Source organism: Drosophila bipectinata, chromosome 2R, assembly GCF_030179905.1.
Source record: "Drosophila bipectinata strain 14024-0381.07 chromosome 2R, DbipHiC1v2, whole genome shotgun sequence".
Taxonomy (NCBI): domain Eukaryota; kingdom Metazoa; phylum Arthropoda; class Insecta; order Diptera; family Drosophilidae; genus Drosophila; species Drosophila bipectinata.
In genome coordinates this window covers 8,894,002-8,905,054 of record NC_091737.1, presented here as the reverse complement: position 1 = coordinate 8,905,054, position 11,053 = coordinate 8,894,002, and the positions used below count along the sequence as shown (strand labels likewise).

The 11,053-nt window shown below is 45.1% G+C and overlaps 2 protein-coding genes across 2 annotated transcripts; both read left to right on the top strand.

The window, feature by feature from the left end:
- Positions 1-4,107: 4,107 nt before the first annotated feature.
- Positions 4,108-8,372, top strand: Oatp58Dc (Organic anion transporting polypeptide 58Dc). The gene is made up of 8 exons (XM_017235371.2): positions 4,108-4,191; positions 4,840-5,649; positions 5,704-5,933; positions 5,990-6,322; positions 6,580-7,439; positions 7,509-7,637; positions 7,695-8,014; positions 8,076-8,372. Exons 2-8 carry the CDS (start codon positions 5,327-5,329, stop codon positions 8,248-8,250), a joined length of 2,370 nt encoding a protein of 789 aa, XP_017090860.2. The 5' UTR covers positions 4,108-4,191; positions 4,840-5,326; the 3' UTR covers positions 8,251-8,372.
- Positions 8,373-8,585: 213 nt separating this feature from the next.
- On the top strand, positions 8,586-10,887 carry Oatp58Db (Organic anion transporting polypeptide 58Db). The gene is made up of 5 exons (XM_017235191.2): positions 8,586-8,737; positions 8,795-9,024; positions 9,084-9,395; positions 9,454-10,612; positions 10,664-10,887. The coding sequence occupies exons 1-5, from the start codon at positions 8,604-8,606 to the stop codon at positions 10,854-10,856; spliced, it is 2,028 nt and encodes a 675-aa protein (XP_017090680.2). The 5' UTR covers positions 8,586-8,603; the 3' UTR covers positions 10,857-10,887.
- The last annotated feature ends 166 nt before the right edge of the window (positions 10,888-11,053 follow it).

Genomic DNA, 11,053 nt, shown 5'->3' with positions numbered 1-11,053 from the left:
TTTCTCTGGTTATTGTAGCATATTGCATAAAATTTATCAAAAAAAGTTAAGAAAATAATTCATAGAGGATTGGGGGTAGAAAAGCAAGAAAAATCGAGCCAAGCTCAATTAAAAAACAAAGACAAAACGTGATCGAAAGAGGTCAAATCGTAGAGCCAGATTAAGCAGCGAGCTTAGAATACTTAAGTGGTCACGGGGCCTGAGCCCTTGAGAAAAAATAGAAAAGAGCCCAAGCTCGGTTAAGCCGAGTATCCGAAGAAATAAAAAGGGTCTCTAATTGAGTGAGTATACGAGCAGAAAAAGTATTAAAATTTCAAAAAAAAAAAAAGGGATAGATAGGTGTCCTCTGGTATACAATAGCTACTCGAGTAGCTGGACGGCGGTTTGTTTTTCATTCCTAAGCTTATTTTTTAGAGCAGCTTTCGCCAAAGTGGCATAAGATGCATCAACGGCTGGCTGTGGAAACACAAAAAAAAGGAATCAAAATACAAAAAAGCAAAGGAATTAAAAATGTGAATGGTTGAAGGACTCGGGTATGGGTTGGTCCTTCTGTCAAGGAAACAAAGCAAATGGAAAGCCAAGAGCAGCGACCCGCAGCGCATAAGGAGGACATTAAAAATGTTGGGCAGCTTTCGAGTCTTAATCCTTTTGGCAGTCGAGCTCATTATGCACGCCCCGTACTGGTCCCCAGTACTGTACCCTGTACCCTGGCTTTTAATGACCCAAATCCGGAGAATGTTGGCCTGCCCCGAAAGCGGACAGCTCGAGCTTTCATTTTTTGATTAATTATGTGCCGAAACTGAGTGCCCGGGGGCTCCTTTTCCGCAATAATACAGGTAATCTGTGCATTGTCTATTTTGACATTTGCTGCGGAATACACATATTTTTTCCATGAAGAGCAAGGTGGACCTCCTGCCCCTCGAAAGGCATTCTTCCATCCTCCTTGCCCTCCTTTCATGCTAAATTTATCAAATGCGTAATGAGCGCACGTGAGATGCATGCCATATGCTGTGTTCCACAGGACTCAGGACTCCCAATATTCTTAAATTTTTTTTTGGGTTTTTGCCCACTATTCAGTGGGTGAGGTGGCTGATGTGGCGGGGTGCTCAGCCGTCGGTCTGTTAATTACAACTTAAATTGACAGCAAAAATTGGACTGGAAAATTGTGGGTTTTCCATGCGGTCGGCATATTAAGCGCTTACTGCACAAGAGGACCTACAGAGCTACAGATGGAGGCTTCACTCCAGAGTAGACAAATGAAGACTTAAGACCTACTTAAGGCCAAAATCAGTCGGGCGTATGGCGCTCAAAACTCCAAAGTACATGGGAAAGTATTCCGAAACAGAGGCAGCAGCGCCTAATAAAAAATCCAGGAAAAAAACAACAAATTAGCTAAGAAGACAAGGGAAACAACCATGGTGGGGAGGAGTTGGGGTGGCAAGCGGAACATTGGACGGATGGTGGGGGAGAAGCATTTAACCCTAATTTGACACACACGCAACCTTGACGAAAAAGAGGAAAGGGGGTGGCTTCCTCCAGGCAGGATGCTAAAAAAGGGGGTGCGCGGTGTCAGAGGGCAAGTCACAAATAAATACATTTACGCTTATCAAGGGGTTACAAAGGACTCAATAAAAGGAGATATTTTGAAATATATAGAGAACAGTGAATACCCTTTACTTCAGAGACAGATATCTATATCTTTCATTGCAGTGGATGTATGGTATATTTTTGGTATGTATAAATACTGTCTTAAAAATTTTCTAAGTAACAAGTTTTAAGGATATTCAAATACTGATTCAAAGATTAAATAAATATTAATTTGAGACAAATCCTTTTAAAAATTCCATACTACCCTTTGCACTTTTAAGGACATGTGAGATGTAACTGAAACGTATGCTAACTGCCGTTATATGGGAATGCAAGGAAGACAACAATATCAATAAGCACACCACACACACACACGCATGCTGCCGAAGGGGTAAACGGATGAGACGATGGGGTGCGAGGATGTAGCGACAGCGGAAACGGAAATCACAACAAAGTGCTGACATGTGCCGCGGTTGACGGGGCATGCGACGGGGGGGAGCGAGCTTTGTGAATAAAGGGTGGCCGGGGGGGTCGTGTTGGGCCTATGCGGTTGCCCAAGCACACACATGGGCATGGCTGTCTCTGGGTCGCTTCAGTGTGTGGGTGTCAAGTTCCTTTTCACGCGCAAATTGAGTGCTTAAGCGGTTTAGTTGGCACGTCGTCTCCGCGACACGCCGTCCTACCCCACTCTCTGTTTTCGCCACCGGAAACGGAAACTCCACATGGGAATGTGTTTGCTGTGGCGTTGGTAAGCCGTCTCAGCATTCATCTTTCAGTACTCCAAAGACGCCAAATGAGTGGCTGAGAAATGCTCCTCCAGCTGCCAGTACTATATCCTGTTGGCTGTTTATGCGATAAGCAAGTTTTGCATTTTACTTGTATAATTCATGGCGATTCCGCTTGATTCGCGAATGGAGAACAAAAAATTATTATTTATTGTCAACGCTGGCAACTTCATCTTCCGCTTGTTTATGTGTGTGCCTCAGCCCCGATAAGAAGGAGGAATCCCACCCCATTGGTGGTTAAATGAAAATGGGCGGTGGGTGGTTGGGCGGTTGGGTGTATTGGGCGGTTGGTTGTGTGGCAAAAGAAAATACACATTTGCATACGTTTTGGCCGGAAATAAAATCGCAAACCGAACGAGCGCGTGCCAGCTGCATAAAGAAAGCAGCTCAAATTGCGAGTTTTCCACTTTTCCCCAATGGAACTTTGCATACTTACAGGCGGACCACATCGCACACAAAGATAAAGATGCCACATTGTGTCGCTATCTCCATCTCTCTCAGTGCTCTCCCCTTCTCCCTCTAACGCTCATTTGTTGTTATTTATGCTGAGCCCTTGGTGGTATATGGAAATCCCCATAAGAACCGCGGTCACATTTGCTCCTGGCTTCCTTTTGCGAAATAGAGCGGAAACCCCAAACAGAGATATCAGGCCAGGCAGCTGGTGTTGCGGGGGGGTGGTGAGGGGATGAAAAAATGAAAAATAATAATAAAAATAATAATAAACATGCTTGGGCTGGCATTTTATTGCTGCTCAATTGATATCATGAAATTATGCCTTTGATTTTTATTGCCTTGCCGGAACATATGATGTCCTCCCTCGCCCTTAAAGACACATCTGCATATGTGGGTCTATATTTTTTGTCCGCCGAAATCATGTCTAGGGATTACTTTTAAGCTCTGCCTACATATGTGGTTGTGCTGTAATTGCAAAATGAATTCAATTTGCTCTTGGGATGGCGAAAAACTTTGTCATTAGCCCCTCGGATGGGTAAGCTCATCATTTACGATCTTGAACGGAATGAGAGAGAGAGCTTTAGCTTTCGAAACCCGATATTCCAAAGATTGAAGCATCCGAGATACTCGGATGTATCTCGGGGGTTGATTGATTTCACTGGCAACCGCAGGTTGTCTCGAAGCCTGTTAGGTATCCAACAAATACGAATACAAAAATATAAAATGTAATGCCGCAAATTGGAAACTGTTTAGTTCGACGATAGGCTTCCTTATTGATAAGCTTGTTAAAATGGGGAATGCTTGATACGCTCTAATGCCGGTACCAGCTTATTTTAAGCTAAAAATAGAAGAATACATTTTACATTTTTGGGGGAGAAAATGTCTTGAAAAGAACCAGATTTAAGATGCTCCCCCAATCAGCATAATTACTCTACGGTTTCACTTTCATTCATGGCCATTCATCAGATGCTTCGACAATGTACTTTGCATGTATCATACCCTGAGTAACTAATTTAGTTGAACGAATACATGCCCATTCGGGTGTACGAGCGTACAAATATAGATACCTGAGAGATAACTATTTTGGCTGGGAATTGATGTCAGTGACACAGTCACAAGTAAAGGCGAAAGACGAAGCCCAAAATCCAAAACCGAAGCTAAAGCTCAGCTTGCCGAGGGGTTTGGATAAACGAATATGTAGGAGAAATGTTCCTGAGATGAGCGAGAATCCACAACACGCTGGGCTTAGATTATCTTAGTTTAGTTTAGTTTAGTTCGTTTACGGTCTTGTCCGACTTGGGATCGTCGCCGTAACCGTGTTCGCGCCATTCAAAAACCGCGATCGGAATACAATAGTTACAATATAGTAAGTTATGCAAGGGCAGGGAGTGATTCGAGAAATTACCGCGAAAAAAAAGTAAACCAAAGAAAGATCAAGTGGGAAAGCAACATAGCTTAGTCAAATATTTATCAAGAACACCACAATCAAGATAAAGTTCAAGTGATAAGCTGTGCATAAATTTAAATATGCTAAGTGAATTGTGGCCAGTGGGCACACACATGAGCACTTTCTATATACTAGTACATAGTACACACACATCGGGGTATATACATTAAATAATAGAGCACACACGTTGAGAGACTGAGAAGAAGACCCCAAATCCGGGGGTTTGACAATAATAAACCAAGTAAAGCGAATACTATCGTTTTTCCCGCCCTCTGCCTCTCGGCGACTAAACTAATTTGAGACTCACACTGCGATAGCGATAACGAAGACTATATATAAGGCTTTGTTTCCAATCCTAATCCCAAACTAAAACAATGAACATGCAAAAATAGTGGGGCTTTGAGATTTCCCTGAAATTACGTGCTCATCAATGTGCAAGCCCCCTGCGCCTCGAAAGATAATCCTGTCCGTTGGAAGTCTTCCGAAGTTATCACACACTTTTGCTGTCTATTATGTTTATATTTTATAAGGTGTATTCTCGTGGCAAACAAATTGTATATTTTTCAGGCATCTACACAGCTGCAGCATGAACGGTCACAAAAATTATCGTTCTAGATTAGTGAAATGGCACTGAGGTAGTGATAGCATCGTCTGAGATAATATTTTATTCGACAACATTTGGGATACCAGAGGGAAGAGTGATAGACACTGACGTACCGTCACATATTTTTGAAGCCGAACGAGACTCCGTCCGGACCCGGTTGTGGTCCGGCGATCCAGTTAAGATCCGCTACCATCGTAGCCCAGCATGCCACTCGATTCGCAGTCGGCTCAGCGTTAGGTTGTCATATACTCAGTCGCCGGATCGTCCCCCGGAACTCAGCTAATTGCCCGTGAAAGTCCGACGAAAATTAAGAAATATTGTGAGCAGCAACGCAAACAGCGACCATATCCGGTACATGTCCGAAGTGGTGTGTTTTGGATCGGTGGTGCTCCAGTGCCAAGTGACAGTGCGATCGCTATCAGAGTCAGAAATCAAAATCGACAATTAACGATGGTGCAGAGCGAGAATCCCAGTAGTCTGGGACCTGAGGAGCAACCAGACTTGGAGAATGGAAGATCCTCAGCCGCAGAGGAGTCTGATGCGGAGACCAGGTTGTTGGACAACGGAAAAGCCTACGACAAGGAAAAGGAGGCGGGAAACAATCTCGACCCCGAAGACGGTAACCCAAAGAAGCCAAAATCCAAAAAGAAGAAACAGAAATCCGAGCAGGATCGCCTCATCACCGAGGAGATCAACAGACTGCTGAAGGAGACTCCTTTAGAGAAGAGTGTCACCTGCGGCTTCTGGATATTTAAAGGAGACTTTTACCAGCGGTATGTAAACTATAAATATTTAAAATTTGCCATTTAATTATTTAATCTTTTTAGATTTGCCAACCAAACGGCATATGTCCTGCTCTATGGCATCGTGGGCTGTATATTTTCAATGACATATGCCTATTTTAATGGCACTATTACCACTATTGAAAAGCGTTTCAAAATACCTTCCAAGAACACGGGAATAATCTCGGTGGGCAATGACATTAGTCAGACGTTGGTATCGGCTGTTTTGGCCTACTATGCCGGCAAAGGTCATCGACCGCGATGGATTGGCTTTGGTAAGTATTCCCCAAAGGACATTTAATTGAATCTAAGTATAAACTATCTTTTTTAGGTCTGTTAACCATTGTTCTCTTCTGCGTGTTGACCACGGCACCCCACTTCCTATACGGTCCTGGCGAAGACGCTTTGGCTTTGACTTCCGAATTCGGAGGAGTACCGGATGAAAACGCCACCATGGAGGCCATCGAGGAGCAACGTTCCAAGACACTTTGTAGGCTGAACGGCGGAGGAGCTGAATGCGAAGGCGGCGAAGGAAACTTTGCTCCCCAACTGCTGCTCTTTGTGGCCCAATTCATTTCGGGCATCGGAGGATCCTTGTACTACACCCTCGGGGTATCTTATATGGATGACAATACTAAAAAGTCCAAGACGCCGGCTTTGCTGAGTAAGTAAAAGATTGTTGTGAAATTAAAATAATTTTACTGGTTCCAAGAAAAGGGGCCTCATCCATTGTATCTTGATCATTTTAAGCCCCAATAAAGGCTGAGAGATAAGAGATTTGACTACTAGTTGAGGGGCGTTACTTATACAGCGTTTTGAGAATTCCTTTATCAACATTTTTATGATTTTATTTTGGGGAAAACCCACTAGCTTGTGTCGAACTATCTAATCAGAGGATATCATACTATTTTTTCCATTTAGGCCTCTCATACTTCCTGAGGATGCTGGGTCCAGCCATCGGATATGCACTGGCCTCCTTCTGCCTGCGCCTGTATATTGCCCCTCAGATGCATCCTGTCATCAACAACAAGGATCCCCGCTGGCTGGGTGCCTGGTGGCTAGGCTGGCTGGTGATGGGCGGACTCCTTGCCTTCTCCGGAGTTTTTCTTTCCATGTTCCCCAAGGAGCTGCCACGAGCAGTGGCACGTAGGAAAGTCGAGGAGAATCGCCGGCGAGAAAAGGAGAGACTCTCCGTGAAGAGTACGGAAAAAGAACGTCTGACGGCGGAGTTGGATCAAAAGACCCCCGAGTCGAAGGCTTCCTTTAATGACATGTTGAAGACATTCAAGCGCCTCATCACCAACAAGACCTACATGTGCAACACCCTGTCGAGCATCTTCTATCTGGTGGGCTATACGCCGTATTGGATCTTCACGCCGAAGTACATTGAAGTGCAGTACCGCCAGTCGGCAGCCACATCCTCCATGGTAACCGGAACCGTGGCCCTCGCCTTCTCAGCCGTGGGAGTCCTGCTCTCCGGTTTCATAATTTCCCGATATAAGCCCAGAGCCCGCTACATGGCCGCCTGGAATGTGATTGTTGGCTTTCTGACAGTGGCTGGAATCCTGGCCTATGCCTTCATTGGATGTCCGGGTAACGAGAGCTCCGTGATTGTGAATATTCACGACAGCTCCCTGGCTGGCAACGCCACGACCTGCAATTCCGCCTGTGCCTGTGATTATGTCCGGTATTCGCCGGTTTGTGGAGAGAACAGTATGACCTACATATCCGCCTGTCACGCGGGCTGTAAGAGCCTTCATGTGAATTCTGAAGGAAAGAAGGTAAAGTCTAAGCCTAAAAAAAATATTACAGATTATTCTGGATACCCATTTATCTCCCTTTGTTAACAGATCTTTTACGATTGCTCCTGCATTCCTGGTAACGAGGATGGAAATTCCACAAGCCAGTTCAAGCGGCTTACTAGCTTCGATCTGAACAGCGACAACTCAAGCCTGGACACGAGTCTAGCCAACTTGGAGGTAAAACTTTATCCCTTACTTATATTGAGATACTCACGACACACCCAATATTTTCAGTCTTTGTCGAATGGTCAGGCTATGCCAGGTTCCTGTCCTGTCAACTGCTGGACGCAGTTCGTGGTGTTTTTGGCCGTGATGTGCTGTCTAAAATTTGTGGGAGCCAGTGGCAGGGCCTCGAATTTCTTGGTCTCCGTTCGCTGTGTACCGGAAAAGGACAAAACCGCTGCCATGGGCTTTGGCATGACCCTTTGCTCAATGCTGGCCTTTATACCCAGCCCTATTTTCTTCGGCTGGGTCTTCGACAGAGTCTGTCTGGTTTGGGGCAAGACTTGCACCAACAAGGGCAATTGTTGGCTCTACGATCCGCTGTCCATGAGGTGAGTTTCACAGAATTGTGATCACAATGTGACCCAAAACTAATCAGAGTCCTTTTTTCAGATACACTCTAAACTTCACCGCTGCTGTCTTTATTGCTATCGGGGCCGTCTTTGATTTGGGGGTATGGTACTACGCCAAGGACCTGAAAATCTTCGACGAGGAGGTCAAGGAGGTGGAAATGCAGATTGTCCAGCACGAGGAGGAGGCCAGCAACGAGAAGAATACAGAGATGTAGTCCTAAGTTAATATTATTCCTAAGAACTGTGTGAGTGAGAGTTTGGTGCCTTGATATGTCAATATCCATGTGTGATTTCCCCCATAGAGTCCTTTACTATAATAAACTGTATTATAACAGTAGGCTTATTTCATTTTATGCACTCGTATGGCTTAATTAGTCCACAGATAAAGCTGAGATAAATCTCAGACGGACTATAACGACAGACTATATACTATAAAAGCGAAGGTTGACGCCGACTTATCTTGATGTTTTGGAATTAGCTTTGTTTACCCCGGACCACAAGTCAACTGCAATTAGCCTCTGGATCATGACATCAGTATATTCAAGTTGTTTGACAGCGTAGTATCGTGATGGCTAGCGAAGAGAAGGATTCGGTTGAGGCCGCGTTCCTGAAGGATGAAAAAGCTGAACAAAATGTTTCAGAGCTGGAACATTCAGATACTTCCTGTGGGTTCTCTATTTTCAAGGGACCCACACTGCAGAGGTAGAAATTAGAGTGATTATCCGATCAGTTTCTACCAAATATATACCTTCTACACAGATATGCCAAAACCCACACGTTTGTCATTGTCTACGGAATAGCTAGCTGTTTTATGGCCATGGCCTTTACTTACTATACTGGAACCATTACGACGCTGGAGAAACGATTCAATATACCTACCAAAATATCTGGTTTCATAACCGTCGGTAACGATATTAGCACGGTTTTCACCTCGGCCATTTTGAGCTACTACGCCAGTCGAGGACACCGACCAAGATGGGTGGCTCTGGGTAAATTAAAAAGCAACTATAAAGAGGCTCCTTTAACTTTAATTTCATTCTGAACCTAGGTCTTATCATTATGGCCCTGTTTTGTGTTCTCATGCTCTTGCCCCACGTATTCTATGGTCCCGGTGAGGAGGCTTTAAAATGGACCAAGGAATATGGAGGCCAAGAGAGCCTTCTAAACCACACCACCAAGGATGAGAATTTGTGCTACGAAAAGGACTTCGACTGTGTACAGGACACTAGTGATTATATGCCCATCGTGATGTTCTTTGTGGCGCAGTTTATCGGAGGCATTGGATGCTCTCTCTACTATGCCCCAGGATTGGCCTACATGGATGATAATTCGGACAGGGCCAAGACTCCTGCCATGTTAAGTACGGCTACTAATTGTAGTTTTTCTCAGAAAATTAAAAAATAAACCCTTTTCCCCAGGTTGGAGTGCTTTTATACGAATGCTGGGTCCTGCCATGGGCTTCTCCGTGGTCTCCCTCTGCCTTCGCATCTACATAGATCCCTTCAAGACACCTCTTATCACTACCAAGGATCCTCGCTGGATGGGCGCCTGGTGGCTGGGCTGGATCTTCCTTACAATAATACTGTTGATATCGGCATTCTTTGTGGGTATGTTTCCCAAGGAGATGCCCAAGGCTAGAGTGAAGAGACTGAAGGCAGAAGGAGACGACATAACACCGCTGGCTGAGCGCTCCTGGAGCGACATGATGCAGTCCCTCAAACGCCTGGCGGCCAACAAAGTTTATGTTTACAACTCCCTGTCGTCGATACTCTACATTTTCGGCTACATGCCCTACTGGATATTCACGCCGAAGTACATGGAGATTCAGTACAGGCAGTCGGCTTCCCTGGCGAACATGGCGACAGGAACTTGGGCTCTGGGATTCTCTGCCGCTGGCGTTCTTATCTCCGGATACGTCATAACCAAGTACAAGCCGAGTGCACGCGCCATGGCTGCCTGGAATTTTGTGGTCGACTATCTGACAGTGGCTGGGATTATCCTCTATGTCCTTATTGGCTGCGAAGAAGGCGACAGGGCCAATTCGCTGTCCATTCTCCCGCTCACGGATGACTGCAGCGCATCCTGTGACTGCGAATACGTCCACTATGCTCCAGTCTGTAGTCCGGACAATATTACCTTCATCTCCCCCTGCCATGCGGGCTGCACCGATAGGGGAGTGGATGAGCAGGGAAGGATCATCTTCACCGGCTGCCAGTGCATGGGCAACTCTTTGGGTCTCTCTGCCACGATGAATGCAACAGCTCCGTCGCTCATAGCCTTGGATGAAGCTTGTCCGGTGGATTGCTTCAACCAGTTCCTCATCTTCCTGGCGGTCATGTGCTTCCTTAAGTTCGTCGGAGCTACGGCTCGGTCCAGTAATCTTCTCCTGGGTCTTCGCTGCGTCCCCAGAGAGGACAAAACCTTTTCCATGGGCTTCAACGGTATGGTGTTATCCATTCTAGCCTTTATTCCCAGTCCTATTGTTTTTGGCTGGATGTGGGATAGCTATTGCCTGGTTTGGGGAAAGACTTGTGGCTCCAAAGGTAACTGTTGGATCTACGATACCAAATCTCTTAGGTAAGTTATCCATAATTAAGTATGACATAGTTAAAGAATTTTATTCTTTAGATATTCCATGAACGTGGCGTGTGCCTCCCTCATCTTCGTGGGCAGCTTTTTGAACATCGGGGTGTGGTATTATGCCAAAGATATGCAAGTGTTTGATGACGATGAGAAAAAACCGGAGAATAAACAAAATGAGGTGATGGAACTGAAGGAGCACAACATTGATAATGATAAGAAATTAGAATCCGGACAATAAAGGTTTATTGCCAGCATTTTTGGCAGCTAAATTTGGTTTTCTTTTTATCTACGGATTGGGATAAGATTACGGGCGTCATCCCAGAATTTCATACATTTCCGAAACCGTGGATCACCATGATAAGGAAGCGCCATCAATTTGCTTTGTTCAAATTTGTATATCATACCTGACGCCTTGTCTGATCCCCACCTGGGTAA